Source organism: Saccostrea cucullata, unplaced genomic scaffold, assembly GCF_032062105.1.
Source record: "Saccostrea cucullata isolate Sc308-1 unplaced genomic scaffold, CSIRO_AGI_Scuc_v1 ctg1130, whole genome shotgun sequence".
Classification (NCBI taxonomy): Eukaryota; Metazoa; Mollusca; class Bivalvia; order Ostreida; family Ostreidae; genus Saccostrea; species Saccostrea cuccullata.
Window position 1 is genome coordinate 300,097 of NW_026937409.1, and position 19,456 is coordinate 319,552.

At 32.8% G+C, this 19,456-nt stretch overlaps 1 protein-coding gene and 1 long non-coding RNA gene across 2 annotated transcripts; both read right to left on the bottom strand.

Annotated features, from left to right (window-relative positions):
• Positions 1–7,839: 7,839 nt before the first annotated feature.
• LOC134248141 (uncharacterized) lies at positions 7,840–10,045 on the bottom strand. Its single transcript, XR_009987987.1, has 3 exons — positions 9,875–10,045; positions 8,731–8,823; positions 7,840–7,945 (listed from the first exon to the last, which is right to left on the bottom strand). It is a non-coding gene; the product is annotated as an uncharacterized LOC134248141 (long non-coding RNA).
• Positions 10,046–14,960: 4,915 nt separating this feature from the next.
• LOC134248151 (orexin receptor type 2-like) lies at positions 14,961–17,235 on the bottom strand. Its single transcript, XM_062730561.1, has 2 exons — positions 16,614–17,235; positions 14,961–16,372 (listed from the first exon to the last, which is right to left on the bottom strand). Exons 1-2 carry the CDS (start codon positions 17,173–17,175, stop codon positions 15,675–15,677), a joined length of 1,260 nt encoding a protein of 419 aa, XP_062586545.1. The 5' UTR covers positions 17,176–17,235; the 3' UTR covers positions 14,961–15,674.
• Between the last annotated feature and the right edge of the window lie 2,221 nt (positions 17,236–19,456).

The following is a 19,456-nucleotide window of genomic DNA, read 5'->3' on the forward strand; positions in this document are numbered from 1 at the left end:
TGAAATAGGTCTCCAATTTTTCATATATCTTCTATCCTTTTCCTCTTTTGGAATGCATGTAACTACCCCCTGAGATTGAAACTGTGAAAGTTTTCCAGTTATATACCCTTCATTTAAAGATTTCAAAACAAAAATACCTATATCTTTATGAGCATTTTCAATTACTCAATGCCTGATTTTCAGAACCTGAGGATCGGATAACCTTAAATAAAGACAATTTAAGGATGGAGTAGCCATTCGGGGAACACACCATATCTTTCCAGAAAAACTTGTAAAATTCCACTGTAAACCCATCCGATCCTGGGGATTTTTTGTTTTTCATAATTTTTAATGATGTTGTGCATTCTTGAAGTTTCAAAAAACCTTCACAGTTGTCCCTTTGTTCATCCGATAATTTGACATTATGTTGTAAAAAGATATTTTCACACAAAAATGTGTCATTATTATAATTATCCTTTTTACTTTTGAACAAGTTTGAGAAAAAAGACCTTTGTTCATCCAGAATGGCAGACTGGTCTGCAATATGATTACCATCTGAGTTAATTAATTCAGATATTGTTTTATTTACATAATTTCTTCTTTTTAATTTACAAAAGTATTCAGAATTTTTTTCACCCATTTCATACCACGTAGCTTTTGAGCGTAACATTAAACCCTTAATTCTTACTTTAAGGTCTAACATAACGCGAAAAATATTTTAATCTACTATAAATTATGTAATTAACGGTAAATAACAATTTCTTCAATCTTACATCTAAGGGCAGATAACTGCAAAAAACTACCAAATAAATAGAGCTTTCTCGTGTGCAGTGTAGAGCGTCCTTAAAATATAAAGCGAAAAGATTCCCAAGAAATCCAATAAATAATAGAATAGATAATTGTTTATCTTTATGGATTCAGTAAGTTGTCTTTTTATACATCATATAAAATCAAACTTGTAACCCTCATTTTGTTAATTATACAAGCTTGCCTTTCCAGAAATTCATCCGAGAATTGCAAAATCCAAACACAGTGGATGTCCTACTTCTACTAATCTTTGTCAATTGCAAGAGAATTTATCTGCATGAGCCTTGAAAGACTATACTTCTTTGTTGATTTCTGATATCAAAAATTTGATTCTATGATATCAAAAAATCCACCTGAATTTCTGATATCACAAAATAATTTTTGATATCAAAAATTTAAATGTTTGATGTCAAACAATCTTGTTTATTGTCTGATGTCAGAAAATGATTTTCTGATATGAACAAATCGAATTTCTGATATAAACAAGATGTGTTTGTTAAACACTGATGCCCCTGTATGGCAACATAGCAAAGATTAAACTTTTCTTAAATGCAAATTTAATATATTGGTACCAAAAACGGTTTTCTCACTGGAAATACAATTGTGAAATATGAAAGTAGGCCAAGGTTAAAGTTTTTTTTCTTCATAAGTACGAAGAATCTTCAAGGTCAAGTATCCAATGATATGTCTTGCCACAACAATACATATATAAAGTATGGAAGCCCTAGCCCTAACCATTTAGAAGTTATTGCTATGGTTAAAAATTTTTAAAAGAAGGTCAAACTCCAAGGTCAAGGTCAAAGTTCTTGCTATCAAATGAAAGGTCTTGTCACAAGGATTAACTATGTAAAGTAGAAAGCACCAGCCCTAATCCTTTAAAAGTGATGGACAAGGTTTACTTTTTAAGGGACTCCGACCCTCAGCCAGGAAGGACAACTCTTTAATTTATAATTTAATTCAAAAAGTCTTTAAATGAAGCTTGAAAATTAAATCTTTTCATGCAACAATTTTCATTATATGCCTCTCAATGTACTTCAAGGTTCTTTGAACTTCTCAGAAAGGTCTAATTAAAAGTAGAAATTTTTAACCCGTAATAGCATTTTTAGATACCAATGTTTATTAACAAGACATGAAATTAGAAGTGATTTATGGAGCTTTGCAAAGAACCTTTGCTTTTATTGCAAAGAATTAAAGAGTTGTCCTTCCTGGCTGAGGGTCGGAGTCCCTTAAAAGTAGGTCAAACTCCTTGGTCAAAATCAAAGGGTCAAAGTTCTTGGTATCAAATGAAGGTCTTCTCACAAGTATTACATTCGTGAAGTGTGAGATCACTAGCCTTAGCTTTCAAAAGTTATAACCAAGGTTCAAGTTTTTTCATAAGTACAAAAATCTCCAAGGTCAAAAGGTCAAGTTAACTGGCATCCAATGAAAGATCTTGCAGAATATATAGGTAAAGTATGAAAGCCCTAGCCCTAACCGTTCAGAAGTTAGGGCCAAGTTTAAAATATTTTAAAAGTAGGTCAAACTCCAAGGTCAAGGTCAAAGGGTCAAGGTTCTTGATATCAAATGAAAGGTCCTGTCACAAGGATTAAATATGTGGAGTATGAAAGCCCTAGCCCTAACCCTAAAATCATTATGGTCAAGGTTCTTTTTTAAATTAGGTCAAACTCCAAGGTCAAGGTCAACGGATCAAAGTTCTTGGTATCCAATAAAGGAACTTTACGCAAGGATTACATAAGTATAAAAGCCCTATCCCTTACCGTTCATAAGTTATGGCCAAGGTTGAAGTTTTTTAACAAGTACAAATATCTCCAAGGTCAAAGTCAAAAGGTCAAGGTTGTTGGTATCCAATAAAAGGTCTTTCAACAAAGAATACATATGTGAAGTATGAAAGTCCTGGTATTTACCGTTCAAAAAATATCGCCAAAGTAAAAGTTTGAAATTTTTGTGTAAAAGTGGTCAAACTCCAAGATCAAGGTCAAAAGGTCAAATTTGGTGGTACCCAAAGAAAGGTCTAACTCTTGGCACAAGGAATACACATAAGAAATATGAAATTCATAGCTCCACTAAATCAAATTTATGGGCAAGGCTAACGTTTTTGTGGACAAACAGACAGACAGCTAGACAGACGGACGGACACGACAAAAACTATATACCCCTGAAACTTCGTTTACGGGGGAATAAAAATATTAAACAGCGCTATGGCGTGTAAAACGTTGCTTTATTGTGGGGATCCGGGTTAGAATAGGTACTCAGTACCCCCTTGCTTGTCGTAAAAGGCGACTAAATCGGGCGTCCCTCGGATGAGACCGTAAAAACCGAGGCCCCGTGTCACAGCAGGTGTGGCACGATAAAGATCCCTCCCTGCTCAAAGGCCGTAAGTGCTGAGCATAGGCCTAAATTTGCAGCCCTTCACCGGCAATGGTGACGTCTCCATATCAGTGAAATATTCTGGAGAAGGACGTTAAACAGTATACTATCAATCAATCATTATCTTGCGATATATATTCAAAATCTTGTGATGTACATCTATGTTCAAAATCTTGTAATGTATAACAACGGTTTACACGCCATACAGCGCCCTATAGAACCGGGAATTGAACTCCGAGATATCATGGGCTCAAACAATTACATTAAACATTTTCCATCCTTAAATTGTCTTTATTTAAGGTTATCCGATCCTCAGGTTCTGAAAATCAGGCATTGAGTAATTGAAAATGCTCACAAAGATGTCTCTAAATTCTCAAATTAGAATGTATTTACCCACGGTGTTTCTTTAAAATTCATCTTTAAATTTAATATTATATAGGGAAAATTAGTAAATCTCGAATAATTTTTTTCAGGAAATGCGATTTGACCTATTGCAAATTTTTAAATTGATAATTGACCAAGAAATACATTTCAGGAATAAAAATCATAGGTATCCAGGCTTTTAAAGAAAATTGCATGAATTTTACACTTATTTGGACTTTACTTTCTCCTACTTACTTCCATTGTTTCATAATATAGTGTATGAAGTGTTTCCTTTCAAAGAAAACACTGTAAATCACTTCTAATTTCAAATCATGCATATAAACATTGGTAACTAAACTAAGGCTAAATTAAAAGAAATTTGATTTTTTTTTTTAAAATATGCAAAATTTTACTTCATTTTATGAGGTACAAATGTCAACTTTTTAAATAAAGTTTGTAAAAACTTTAAAGAACATTGAATCATGCGTAGAGGCATAAAATGAAAATTGTTGCATGAAAAAATTTCAATTTCAAGCTTTATTTTAAGACTTTTTGAATTAAATTATAAATGAAAGAGTTATCCTTCCTGGCTGAGGATCGTATATCCTTAATAAATGTTACTTTAAAATCGATACAAAACATCAATTTTGAGGCAGATACTATTTTTTGCAGCTAACTGTAAAGTTTCACGTTTCGTCACGATCTTTTTTTCGTCAGATGCATCCAGCGTAAGCAATTCACGTGATTGGTCAACTCAAATTATCAACATTGATACGGAAATAGTCTGTTGCACGAGCAACCAATCAGGGATAAGCTTATGAAGAAAGTTCCAGTCGTAAAGCTTGCGGTTAGGAGGCGTGTACAATTTACCTTGAGTGCAGCTGTCAACTAGATCGTGACGTAACGTGAAACTTGACAGTCAGCTGCAAACAATAGTAATGTAAAACATTACAAGCATTTTACGTAATATCTAATTTTTTAATTTGCCCCAATTAACTTCGTTTCGATAACGGTCGAATCTGACCTGCGTAAACGCAGTTTTTTTAACGCTCAACCATCGTAAAAATTACTTTCAACCCCATACTGAGTCATGTAATAACAAAGATAACCAAGAGAGGACATGACACATAAAATTAATTGCATGTTATACATGTATGTATATTTTGAACATCGCACAACTAGACTAAACGTTTCATTTATTTTTAGCTCACCTGAGCCCAGAAGGATCAAAATTTGTCCGTTGTCTGTCGACGTCGTCGTTGTCGTAAACTTTTTCAAATTTTCAACTTCTTCTCAAAGAACCACTTGGCCGATTTCAACTAAACTTGGTACAGAGTATCTTTTGGTAAAGTTTGTTTAAAAGAAGGGCCATGTCCTCTTCCAAGGGGAGATAATTATCAATGAGTGAAAATGGCATCTTTTAAAAATCCTCTCAAGAACCATTGGGGCAGGAAAGATGAAACTCATGTGGAAGCATCCTTGGGTAGTGTAAATTTAAGTTTCTTCAAATCATGACCTCCAGGGTTAGGGTGGGGCCACAATGGGGGATCAAAGTTAAACATAGGAATACATAGGAAAAATCTTCTTAATAACAGCAAAGACATGATTGGTCATAGTTATATAAGAAAGCATTCTCAGGTCACAGTTACAATAGAAGCATCCTTCTCTTGTACTGTATAGATTCCAGTTTGTTCAAATCATTACCCCTGGGGCAAGGGCATCCATAGAAAGTATAGATTTAAGTTTGTTCAAATACCCCCCCTCCCCGAACCCACTTTTTAAAAAACTTTTCAATTCTAAACTAAATTTTGCTTTAACCTAGCCAGTTTCTCAGGTGAGCAATGTGGCCCTGGGGTTCTTGTTATTTTTAAAGTTTTTTTTACAAATATAAATTCATCATTTATTGCTTCTTGTCTTCATTCTTAAATAAATTGAAGATATAATAAAAATAATTTTCAAATGTCTCTTTCAGTAATTCAGCCAAATGTGTCCAATTCACTATGCCCAGTTGAAACACCTCTACAAAAAAGATAAAAAGATATTATTGTTCATCCTTCCAAGTATTCTCTGAAAAGCAAGAAAAATTATTAAATATGCAAGTCGTATCTATGGTTTTGTTGTTATGATACACATCAAGATCCCACCACCTTTATTTTTATAGCGTAAATTGTAAAACAGCATTCAATATTGTAACATGCAACATGAGAAATAAGTTCTAATAATCTTTCTAGAAGATTGCATCAAACTTCTTGTCAACTGATATTCATTTTTTGGTGCTTGATACAATGGTAACTTCTTCCACTTTTCTGTGCACTTCTACAAGTAGGAATATCTATGTCTTGGGGCATACAAAAATTATTTTTTTAGGTTCCAAAATTTGACATTTTCTACAACCTAATATGGAAGGACAGTTAGGGCATTTACCAATTGAAACCAGTCAGTAAAGTTGGGAGATTTAAGGAATTGACCAATATCTGGTACAACATTTCCAAGGCATTTTATTTTTACTATTTAGTGTCATCAACAATGAGACACCGCTGTCATATATACTTTAAGTAATGCACAGTTTTTCCTGCTTGTGGAGAGAGAGAGAGAGAGAGCTATTATCTATTTAAGATTGCTGAAACTGGTCAAAGATCTCCACATTCATTTTTACTTTCCATACATGAAAATAAGTTCATAAAGATATAAAATGCAAATATTTCATTTAAATGTTAAAAGAAGGGGTGTAATTAAAATCAATTCACAAAGTAGTGAAAACAAGATGTGTTTGTGAAACACTGATGCCTTCCTATGGCAGCTTATGTTGAAGGTTAATGTTTCTAAAATGAAAGTCAAACTCCAAGATCAAGGGATAAAAAATGGTGTTACCTAAAGAAAGGACTTGTGTCAATGAATATAATTGGTTAATATGAAAGTCCAAGCACCAACCATTCAAAAGTTATGGACAAGATTATTGTTTTCTAAAAGTGGGACAAACTGAAAGGTCAAATATTAATGGTACATGAAGGCCTTATCATAAAGTTAAAAGTTTTTCAAAAGTAGGTCAAAGTCCAAGGTCAAAATTGATGGTATGTAAAGGAAGTTCTTGTCACAAAGAATACATCTGTGAAATTTGAGAGCCCTAGTACTATCTTTTCAAAAGTTATGGTTAAAGTTTCTTAAAATTGGGTCAAACTCTAAGGTCAAGGTAAAAAGGAAGTATTTACACCCTTTGAAAGGCCTTTTCACAATGAATACACATGTGAGGTATGAAAGCTATATGGCTAAGGCTAAAGTTGTGTAAATTTTTGCAAAAGTGGGTCAAACTCCAAGGTCAAATATATAAGTTATAGTTTTTGAAGACAAACAGATAGACAGACGGAAAGACAGGGCAAAAACTATATATGTTGATTTTTCAATTTCGGGGGAATTAAAAGACTCTGTATTGATATCCCAAGTCTTACCTTAATTTGATACAGCACAAATAAGAATGCAATAGATATAAGAACTGTTACATGCACTACGGCTTCAGCTATCTCTGGAATGAACATGATGAATAAACGTTTATGTATTAGGGTACTCATTAGGGCTGGGCAAAAAGATTGATATTTCGGTATATTGCAATATATTGAAAAAAAAATATTGTATTGCAATACATTTCTACAAGGCTAATATACTGGGAAAATGATTAAACTCAAAAATTCTATCATTAAATATAAAGAAAAGTTGTAAGAAAGGTTTGTGACTAAGCCAAACAGTAAGACAGAGGCTGTTGTATTTGTTTATTTCAGTGTATAACTGTAGTGAAATTAACATGATTTTTTTCTGTTGGTTACTTATCATAGGTATGTGCATACTAGATGTAAAGTGAAGTTAATATAATGAGAAAATATATAAAATAATTTTGAAAATATTAAATATTGCAGTTAAAAATATCACAATATTTAGCAATAGGAAATCTTTGGCCAATACCCAGCCCTAAGTACTCATAATCGAATCTCAAAACTACTCCTATATATTTTAAATATTTTAATTTTCAATTTAAAATAATATTAATAGTAATTTTATGTCAGACATAGACATTGGAAATGGGGTTATACATACAGGTTGGCAAGAGATCGTTTTTGAACATATATCAGAACAACAGTACTGGTGGGTCAGGAGATACCTTATTCATTTCTTAATTACAGGGTGCGGCATAAAAGTTTGGAAAATATAAAATACAGTTCTTACAGTTATTTCTTGAATTTAAAATTTTCTGAAAATACACATAGTCAAATGTATAACTAAATTTAATTAACAGATGACTTGCCTTTCTGTTTCTTTTGTGTGTCTGGATCTTCTTGGTTTGTTTGTTCCATTGGGGTCTTCTTTATGTCATCTTGATTTGGTTTAAAATGTATCTGATTTTCCTCCCAAATTCTTGATACTTTTAAAAATTCAGCCTCTAAAGGAAAGGTCATCATTAAAAATATTTTTGATGTACTTCAACCCACATTTTTCAAGGTTGGTAGGTACAATGTAGGTAGGTAGTGTTTTTCTAATGCTCCTGGATTGATAGATTCGGGAGTGAATATTGTTTTTGTCCTGTCTGTTTGTCTGCAAACTTTAACCTTTGCCTTAACTTTTGAACCATGAAAGAAAGAGACTTCATATTTGGTATGCATTCTCCACTAATTATGCTCTCCCAAATGACACCAAGTTCAGTGAGCTTGTGACCTTGACTGTTACAAATATGCTAAAAATAGATTTTTTCGAACTTTGTTGATGCCGGGCACTAAGTGTTTCACAAACACATCCTGTTTTTTTTGCTGACAGTAAACTATCTACCTACATTGAAGAAATTGAAAACTGTAATCATGGTAATAGACTTGGAAATTTATTGATGTTTTCATTACTAACTCACTGAATAGATAGACACTTGATGGATTTTATATTTATTGATTTAAAGCATCGTAGAGAAATTATATACATGTACCTGAGATTTAATTTAATATTTAAGCGGGAAAAAAATAAAAACCAAGCGCTGAAAAATATTGTTGAGTACTAGGGCCTAGGGGCGATTTTGAAGGGTTGGTCAGAGTACATCAAAGAATCATTCATTTTTTATCGTTGGCCATCAATTGATATTAAAAAAATCTAAAAGGTTAATTAAATACTGAGTTGAAAATAATATGAATAACTCAATAAGATTTCAAATCAGTTACATTGAAAATACACAATTTTGTATACCATATTTTTTTCTGTCTTTGAGACATTCATCAGTTTCCTTTCTTTGTAACTCAAGCTCCAGTTTCAGCTTCTTTAAGTCTTCTCGAAATTCATCTTTAAAAGAAAGAAAGAAGAAAAAAACTTTTAAAATCTTATAAAAACTAAAACTAATAAAAGCAAGGAAGATTTTACATGTAGTTTAAATTTTTTTGCAAGTTACGTCATTATTTTACACAGTTATCCATTTGTCTCTGAGTGTAAATGAGGTAAAGAAATATATTAGTTTCGTTTAGTTTCAGAAACAATACTGTGGTACATTGTATATTGCATATTTTTGCCCCCCTATAAATGTCACATTTTGAAAATTTCTTGAAAGGTGCTGAAGTTTATAAAATTGAACGATTGATTGATTGTATACTGTTTAACGTCCCTCTCCAGAATATTTCACTGATATGGAGACATCACCATTGCCGGTGAAGGGCTGCAAATTTAGGCCAATAATGCTCGGCACTTATATTTGAGCAGGGAGGGATCTTTATCGTGCCACACCTGCTGTGACACCGGGCCTCGTTTTATACGGTCTCATCCGAAGGACTGCCCCATTTAGTCGCCTTTTACGACAAGCAAGGGGGTACTGAGGACCTATTCTAACCCGGATCCCCACAGGATTAAAATTGAACGAGAAATGTAAATTGATAAATATGATAGTTTCAAAGTAAGTTACTAACAATTTCTTGTTTTTTAAATAATTTTTTTAAAATTATTTTTCAGAAAGACGACAAATTGGACAAAATTTTAACAATTTTAGCTATAAAATTTATAGACCACAGGCCTGCTCAAGAACAATATCTATATATTTCATTGATATTTTTCTTCACATTATATCAAAATATTGAGCTAGAGCAGACCTGCGCTCAGTGACTTTTACTCAAAATATGGACCGAATATATACCCCTTTGTACTTTTTTTCTGTAGAAATCATGGAAATTTTAAATTTTCTTTCTTTCCTGACGTCATTTCAAACAAATGACGTGTTTGCTTATGAAACTATTCAATGCTTCGAAGTCTGCAGATATCCCCCTGTTTTAGAACATAATTATATATTCCTACGTCAAAGTTTGATTTTGCGGGCAAATATTGGTAATTCACGAATCTAGTTCTTTACCGAGATACTGGTCCTTCCACGAATCTTGCTTTAAACTACTGGCCTTTAGAAGTGACTCGTGCTGTAGTACAATGTTATGTAGGGCTGCACACTTTCTCTCCAAATGGACTAATAGTATACAAGGAATAGCAAAACATGACGATATTATAAGTATAAAATAATCTTTGTACCAAGGCATGAAGAAAACGAAAGTAGAAAAAAGAGAGAATTTATAAACCTGTAAACTCACACCCGATGTTAATTTTGGATTTTACGCATGTGTATATTGTCTGTTGATTATAACTGAAATATTGGATTTTACTAAGTTGAATTATTTAGAAATTTTCTAAAACATTTTCGATTTTAATTCCAGTGTATATTATTTTTCTTAAATAAAACGTTTCACGTGTACAATTTTTTGTAAATATATTTTTATTTTTCCTTCTTTGTAGCCATTGCGAGTGAGTACAATTTGAAAACTAAATTTTTAAAATTATAATGCATTGATTATGTTTCATTTAATTACCCTTTAAGTGCAAGTGTTTTTTTCTATGCATATTTTGATGAATTGAATCACGTCTTGATTCTATTTCGAGAACTCTTATATCTGGCACTAATGTTGGGCATTATCGCACAGGTTCTCTATTGCAGATCTATGGAACGCCGTCACTGCCTTATAGCAGAACACTACAATTGCATTGTGTCAACTTGCCATTACATTATGTCAACACTTTTAGACATTTACTTACAGTACTATTGCGTTATGTCAACTTTCCATTACATTATGTCAACTCTTTGTGACATTTACACACACTACTATTGCGTTATGTCAACTTTCCATTACATTATGTTAAGTCTTTATGGCATTAACTCGCACTTCAATTACATTTCGCCAATCTTCCATTGCATTATATCACCTCTTTATGACATTAAGTCAAGACCATTTTACGTGGTGTAAAGATGTTTTTATATAATTTCAACTCATTATTACATTATGTGCACTCTCTACTATATGGTCTAAGTAGTTCATTACATGATGTGAATTTATCTTTAATTCAATATCAAGTCGCTATAACACGGTGTCAGAATTTCATTATATGATGTGAAAAAATTGTCACATGTGGCCAGTTCTTTACTATTTTATGTCATCAATATGCTACATGACAACGGGAATCTATTACATGATGTCAATTTTCCCTTACTTTTTGACAAATCATTATTATGTTATGCCATTGTATCTTTACATTGTGTCTAAAATGCTTAGCCTCTTGTCAGTATATCTTAGAATATTTCAACTCTTTATTGTATGACGTAAGGTTTAGGTTATGCCTAAAAGTTCGTTTTGTGTTTTCAATATTACATGCACATATGTTAAACATGAAAATAATTTAATTTAAACATATCAAATATTAAATTATACACAAGACTTAATTAATTCTTAATTAAATATCAGGTTAAATTTATAAATAGGATCATGTTCCCATGGAATCTTTATTGACGATTGTTTTTTTTTTTAATGTCGAAATTCAATGGTCGTTTAATCTCATAATTATCGCAAATCAAATAGTATGTGTCATGCAGAAATATTTTTATTATTTTTTTTTTTTTTTTTTGAATTATTTTGAAAAGTCCGAAACTTCATTTTCTGACTACAAAAATATTTTAAGCTTTTTATCAGTCTTTAACCCTCCTTTTTTTTTTTTTTTTTTTTTTTTTAAAGTGTAAACACATCGTATTTCATACTTGCACTGGTGGGTCGGTGGGGAGAGGGGGGATCCCGCCGTCCCATCTGCAGTGACTAAAATATACATGAAATTAATCAATTGGTTTTACTTTGTAGGACATTGCATTAGTTTTACATAAAGTATAACTGAAATAAGTTGAAACGTCTTATAAAAAATCTAAAGCCTTGAGAGCTTCCGGGCTTTCACCCCCTGGTCCCCAACTTAGACACCATATCGTCCCCCTTTAGCTACTCTTTTCAAGAACCCAAGATCGCCACTGATATGAGCCATTGTTTTCTAAAGCATGGTCAATTAATTTAAGTGAGGGACTGGTAGATTTTTGTGACAGAATTCTTGTCCTGGAATGGTTGAAAAATAACTAATTCCAGTGATGTTGGATCGTTTTTGAAAGTTGGGGAGGTTTGTCAGCCAGAAAAAAATAACGTACAAGAAAAAGCACAAAAAAAAAAAAATCAAAAAAAAAATCCAAAACCAAACCCGAAAATCCTATTTCGGGTGAATGGGTGAAAGGGGGGGGGGGTCTAATTTCGATCAGTCCTAAAAAAATTCCAAATATACTACATTACCCTTATACTTCAGCAAAAAGTGGGGCTGAATTTCAATGAACATTTTCTATGACAAAGTTACGTCGGAAAAAAGAGGAAGTCAGACTCCCCTCATATAATGTGTCTGTAATTCGTCCTAATTAACCAGGACCCCCCCTTCCCAGTCGTGAAAACAAGGTTATCAACTTTGACATAATGTAAATGTATTTCACAGCACGTAATGAACATTTTTAATCAACATGATAAAGAATTAACGCAATGTAAAGATAGTTTTAAGGAGGCTGGCGGGTCAAAAATTTAATCTTAAATAAACCACCAGATTTAACTTATTTTTTTTAGATATGGTATATTTAGCTGTCAACTATCATTTGGCAAAGAAAAAATTCATATATTTTAGTTTTAAAATTTTATCATTTTGTATATCTTTATATGGAGCTCTCCTTTTAAAGGAGATTGAAATAGTCTAAAAATGGCTGCCACCCCCTAGCCTCGTTAAATCACATAAGAAAGAGTTAACATATATTCTTATTAAATATCCACATAAAGGAATGAAGTTTTGACATAATGTAATAAAGTGTTGATATAATATGGAACGCCGGGACTGTCTCCATATTATATATTCACATTATGTTATAATTTTTTTTACATCACGTAATAAAGCACTGACATAAAGGTAAGATGTATTCACCTCACATTGTGATGACCTCGGCGTAAAATAAAGATACATTAACATCACGTAATAATGCTTTGCTATAATAGAAATATACACTCACAAAAGGGAATGGACTTTGACTTAAAGTAATGATAAATTTAATCATAGAACACATGTAAAACGAAATTAACTTGACGTAATGCAATTTTGACCTCACATATTAAAGAAATGAAATAATATAAAGAAAGATTCATTTCACGTAATAAAGTTTTAACACAATGTAAACATATATTCACGTCACATAATGAACTTTGTTCTTCAAGTTATAAAGTGCCGACATAATGGAAGAATGTGTTTACTTTATGTAATGCAGCATTGACATGATGTAAAGATATTTTTACATCACCTCATAAAAAATTGACATAACGTAAAGATATGTTCACATCACGTAATGATAGATTGACATAATGAATGCATAGTTTTATGCTATAAGGCAGTGATGGCGTTCCATACAGATCTATATGTAACGTAATTTTGGATCGCCCCAGGGCACACCTGTGCTATACAAAGTAGTCCATTCTGTCCCCTCCCAAAATCTGTATATACGAAAGAAATTACACTAGTTTTCTAGAACTCTGCGTGGGGTCCGTTTTACAACATAGACGACTAAAATTTAATTAATTCTGCTTTTTTCCCCCCTTTTTTACTTTAACATGTTTAATTTGAAAAAGGTTTTAAAATCTCTTGAAAGAGAACTTTTTCAAATTATATTTTTATTCTACAGGATCAACTATTCTGGAAAATTGCAACTAACTTAGTTTTTGGTCTTAGTCGTAAGTTCTTCTGTAAAACAGGCCCCTGGGTTCTATATTGTGGAAAGAAATTTGGAGCTGGATACTTAGAACTGTGCTACGCAGTGGTCCCCCCAATCAGTTGTATCTACTAAAGAAAATCTATATGAGTTCTTCAAATTATACTTATGTGTTAGACATAATAATTATATTTTGAATATAATACATTTTCTCTTATAATTTAATTGAACTATAAGGTAATCTATGCAGGCGCGGATCCAGGAATTGAAGTTTGAGGGGGCGCCAAAGATAGGCAGGGGGTCTGGAAGCCGCCTTGAGGACCCCAGTGGGTCCAGGGGGCGAAGCCCCCTGAAGCTCCTGGATTTTTAGAGATTTTGTAGGGTAAAAAGAGGTCTACCAAGTAGACATATTTACATTTTTCCAGACGAAACTGTGATTTACGCTAACTTTGACAATTTTAGGGGTGGGGGGGGGCGCCGGGTGCGCCCCCCTTAAATCCGCCACTGCTATGCCCTTGCGATATTGAAATCTGTGTAATCTATGACCTCTATGTTATTTCTGTAAATATTTAAGTCATCTGGATATACCGGGTATAATAACTTTACAAAATAAATAGGTATTAAAAAGGTATCTTTTTGTACATATGTCTATTCTCCGTTGATTTCGTCATAGTATATACTTTATCCGTGCTGTGGATACTCCTATATACCCCCTGCTATTCAAGTGGGGATTTAAAAATCAGTGCATTTGCATTCACTCCTCTTGATTACAAACATTCCTTTGTACTGATTACATAGAAACAGAAAATAACATTTCATAATTTTAATAATTTATTTTCTTCTAAAGCTATGACAAACGACATACATTAAGTTCTGGTCCCATTGCTATAAATGTTCAGGAAAAAAGTTACACCGTAAGACCAGGAAGATGTATGAATACGGGAAACAAGATAAGTTATTTTTGTTGAAGAAATAAGTATTCCTGTGCCTGGGACTTGCATTATATAGTGGCGATCAAGGAATCTTGAAAAGTGTGGGGGCAGTTTGGGGTGAAGGTAGGGGCCCACAGCCACACCAAAAATTGATTTATTAAATCTTATGTATATTTTTAACACAAAAGAGGAAGGCCCGGCCACCCCTGCCCCCTCTAAATCCGCCAGTGTTACTAGTATATAGACCCGAATTATTACATCAGTCCTGATGATACATTACGTATATATTTCGTAGTACTGGTACTGATTACAAATCGAACCATGTACTACATGGACCCTACATGTATGTAAGATTCCATAGAAACATCTTCTTTGTTTGTAAGTTTTATGGTGGAGATGAATGCGGGATATATCTTTTAAATACAAAGTGTTCATTTTACACTTTATAACAAACCCGTATAAGTGGAAATTTTAGCAAGACGCAAATTTAACGAGTTGTCCTTAAAATTGGTATTTTATTTTTAGCGACATGTAATTTTAGCGATTTTAAAAAGTTTACTTAAGAAGCTATTACAAATAAAGCGCAATTTATTTTTAGCGATGTTCAATTTTAGCGATCTTCGCACCCTCGCTTATAGTGCCAAAATTAAATCCTCGCTAAAAATTCTACTTATATGGTAATATTAAAATGTTCTTCTTAACGTGAGAGAAATTCATGAGCAAAATCTGATGTTCATCATCCCTGTTGCGTTGAATAAATGCTCACGATTTCCTTAAAGGATTTGATAATCAGCCTTTGAATCGGGATAAATAAATGTTTATTTTTACAGTGAATGTACCCTCAGAGCTCGCTTTACGACTCTAATGCAGGAAATCAAGAGTTCAAGCTAGTGCGTTATTCAACCAGCATTCGGTGCACTGTCTCTTAGTAAAGTGCTCTCATTGACCTTTAAGGCACGGGATCTCTGCATAATGACACACTGTTTACTCACGGACAACAGCGTTCTCAAGTTTAATCCATTCCAACCAAACTCTGAGAGTAAGGTTCTGGACAGACGGATGGACAGACAGCCTTGCCAATCACCTTTTGTCTACTACATTTCGGAAAGACATAATGTTAAAGCATATCATACATGTCATACTGAAGCTTTTTGATAACATGGTAAGCGTTTCTTAATTTCACGAGTAAATCTGGAATCAAAGGCAGCATAGAGAAATGGGTTGACGATATTATTGACGATGTAAAACCTATAGAAAAATAACGTGAGTCTTATTTCATTGTCGGAGAGTGCAGTCCAAAACTCCTTATTAGCCGCCTCCTGGATCATTATAACTAACCTGGGTGTAAATGTCAGTACAAACACGACTGTAATTAGCATAAATAATATAGAAATCTTGTATTTCTTCAGAGTTTGCTTAACACTAAGGACATGGCTAACAATGCTCTTTTTTCGCCGACCGTTTTCCCGAGTTGCTACTGGAATACTGGAATCTTCAAGGTCATCATCGGTCGAGTAGAAGGATTCAGAAGAGTCCTTTCGTTTCTTATTGTCAGATTCCTCTTTCGTTGAATTTTCGACGAAAACGTCATCATTTCCATCGGATACAACGCCTGAGTCTGATTTGGGTAAATTTGCAGGAACGAAGCTTTTCCGTGGAGATGAAGTAAAACGATTTCGAAATTTCGTCTGTTTATAAATGGTTTTTCCAACGAAATAATATAGGACTGTGACGATTGAGATCCCTATGAAAGCAAACGAAGCAAGAACAGCGTTATACACCGTGAAATAGTTTTCCAGTCCAGTAAAGAGGCTGTTTCGGCCGCACATATGTCCTATAATATAATATAGTATTATATAATAATATATAATGTTGAATATTATATAGCATAATAAAATACAATAAATGTTTAACAGAATACTAGTATATAAAATACACACAGTCATATATATATTCTTAGAATAACATTCGAGAAAGCAATAATTGAGGCAAGTGAATTATGTTTGTAAATTAATAATGTATAAAGAATAAATTCCAGTTAAAAGATAATAAATATTAATATAAATAAATCTTGCCTATGAGATGGGGTGCACCTCTAGCTGAAAACTGGATTTCTCCATGAAAGAATACAGTTGGAAACGTCAATACAGCGGAAACTACAAAAATCGTAACCATGGAAACTTGTTTGGCTAGAGGTGTCATCTGATTTTGAAAAGGTCGGCAAACTTTCTTGTACCGATCCACCGCAATCAACAACAGCATCAGAGCAGACACGACTGTCGACCACTTCGTCATGAACCATATACCCTTACACAGAGCATCCCCCGAAAAGCGAATGGGCCGCATGTTTAAAGAGATTGCGAATCCGCTTCCGATGATACAGGACAAGGCATCGCAGACAGCCAGATAGGGAATGAAGAACCTGTCCGTACGGTGTCTGTTCATGCAGAACTTGTACACGTAAAACACCAGAAAGTTTCCCAAAACACCGACCACCAAATACACACTCAAGACCACGGTGTTCGGCAACAAGAACTCGGCACGGAGATTGTTCAGTGTTACAATGTCGATGCCATTGCTTGTTGGATAAGAGTTATTTAAATCCATGTTCGGTAAATTTGTATTATTTGAATCCATTAATTTTTTTAACGTATTGAGATTCCTCACTCTTTAGCAGATATCGATATTAGTATACTCTAGTACTTGTAGATCTTTTCCTGCTTTTATAGTGCACCTTCCTGTAAGTTGTAGGAAAGGGGGAACATGTGTCATTTCCGAGATGATACCGTCTCCGTGACAGTGGGTTAAAGAACAAAGATATCAATTATCAGCAGATTTTGTACCGGAGAAAAACATTTTCCAACGCAAGCTACACATATAAGGACAATCTCATGCACATTTCCTCTATTAAAAGAAAATATTTATAAGAAAATATTTTTTTCTTCTGAATTATTTCTGTCGGGTACATTCTTATGCCAAAATTGATATTAATAATAATCATTCTATTCTTAGGTCATTCAATCGTCTTAAGATCTCAAAATAAACATCCGGCCATGGTTACTCAGTAAAAAAATATGATTCAAAATCAAAAATATAGTTCATGTAAGTTTATTCTTCTTAAGAATAACGGTGTTTATTTCCTTGAAATGATTCACTTCCTTTTCTTGTTTCTTGTGTTATTTCGCCATTGATGATTACAATTGTTTTGTGATTTTTTTTCGTAATTATTTAAACATTAATGTCATTCTCTCGTTGATATCATCTCACATTGATATCACTTCCATCTGAGATCTTCTCACCTTGATATCATATGACCAGTCGTTAGATATCACGTTGTTTGATACCGCAGAACCAATTATTTATTATTGTCGGATGTAGAGTTGCACAGCACAAGTTTCTTGACCTAGAATTCGAATAAACTATAGAAAACTTAACTGAAATATCAAAGTAATTCCGTCTAGAAAGTAAGGTGTTATCATGTTGGAAATTGCGAATTTACCTTCACTTGTAAATTTGAAAATCGAACGTTTACAAAACTATATAACATAGATATTTAAAATATATATCAAATTAAAAAAAAACACACTAACTTCCTGTAAACTGCATCGACTGAACAGAACTTTTAATAATTTGTTGAGATATTTTATTCTTATGTCAATATTTATAAAGAAAATAGTTATCTTTACATAAAAACAAGCATCAATATATTTTTAAAACTTGTAATTTATATTGACAAAATTGTGTTAAAAAATATTAATTTAACTTTAGTCATAAACGAAATAGTATATATAAACCATGTGTATTCACACAGTTTACTAATTTTTAAGCAGCAAATATGTCGATAGCTTTCACGTATATTTAAAACTGCTATCGGAAATAACCCTTGAGATGTATAATCTATTTCTAAACCCATACGACATGTTTACTCGATCACATTGGACATCATTCTAAAATAGTCATCATTTCATCATTAAATTGTACAACTAAGAAAACATGGTACATGTATACTCCACCCAGAGGTTTACTTAAATCGTAAAAGGAAACTTGCTCACAATGGTTATGACTAAATTTCTTTTTTGTGTCTTAAAAATAAAATACGTATTTTGTTTTAATGGTGATTTATTGTTTAATACTCATGTTAAGAGTTATTCATAAATCATGGTATGACGTATATACATGTATGTCAGAGGACTCTCTTTCAAGGGATTATATCTTACTCCAATGAATGAATTTAAAATTTACAAATTATTAAATTGTAATTATTCCTTTAACTTGATAATTTTTCCCTAGGAATTCAATAAAATTTATGTTCATTAATGCATGCATTATAAATTTAGTTATTGATTTCACATGAGTATCTTTGCCACCCTGCTTTTCTGCATCGGATAATACACTCTAAAGGCTTTCTTATCAGTTTCATTTTTTTCTTGTCTACTAGTTCTTAATAAGAAATTTCTTTTCAGATGTTTTATTTTTTTCAATGTAAAACTTTTGATTCCCTATTGTATCTCCAACCTACCCAAAGAAACCAATATCTTAAAAATTTAAATAGCTATCACCTAAACGCTTTCATTTCTAAACGTCATCATTTCTCATCCAGTGGTTATTGAGAAGATTTTTAAAAGATTTTTCCGGTATATTTTAATATAAACTTTGATCCAATGTTATGACCCATTGAAAAAAAAAATTGAAAAGAGAAAAGATTATATGGCTCTGTTTTTCTTCAACAACATATTTTTCCTATCTATTTTTATGTTAAACTTTCATCCTCCATTGTGGCCTATCTCATTCCATGGGGGGGGGGGGGATTTTATGATTTGAAAAAAAAAATGAATCAAAACTACCCGAAGATGACTCGATATCAAACCTGGCTTGGTTGAAGAAAGGAAAAAATTCAATCTTTTCAAGAAGAAAAGAT

Coding starts and splice junctions, on each gene's coding strand:
- LOC134248151 (XM_062730561.1), bottom strand. CDS start 17,175: ATGGATTCAAATAATACAAATTTACCGAACATGGATTTAAATAACTCT. Junction 16,373..16,613: donor AGGTGCACCCCATCTCATAG/GCAAGATTTATT, acceptor ATTATATTATAG/GACATATGTGCGGCCGAAAC.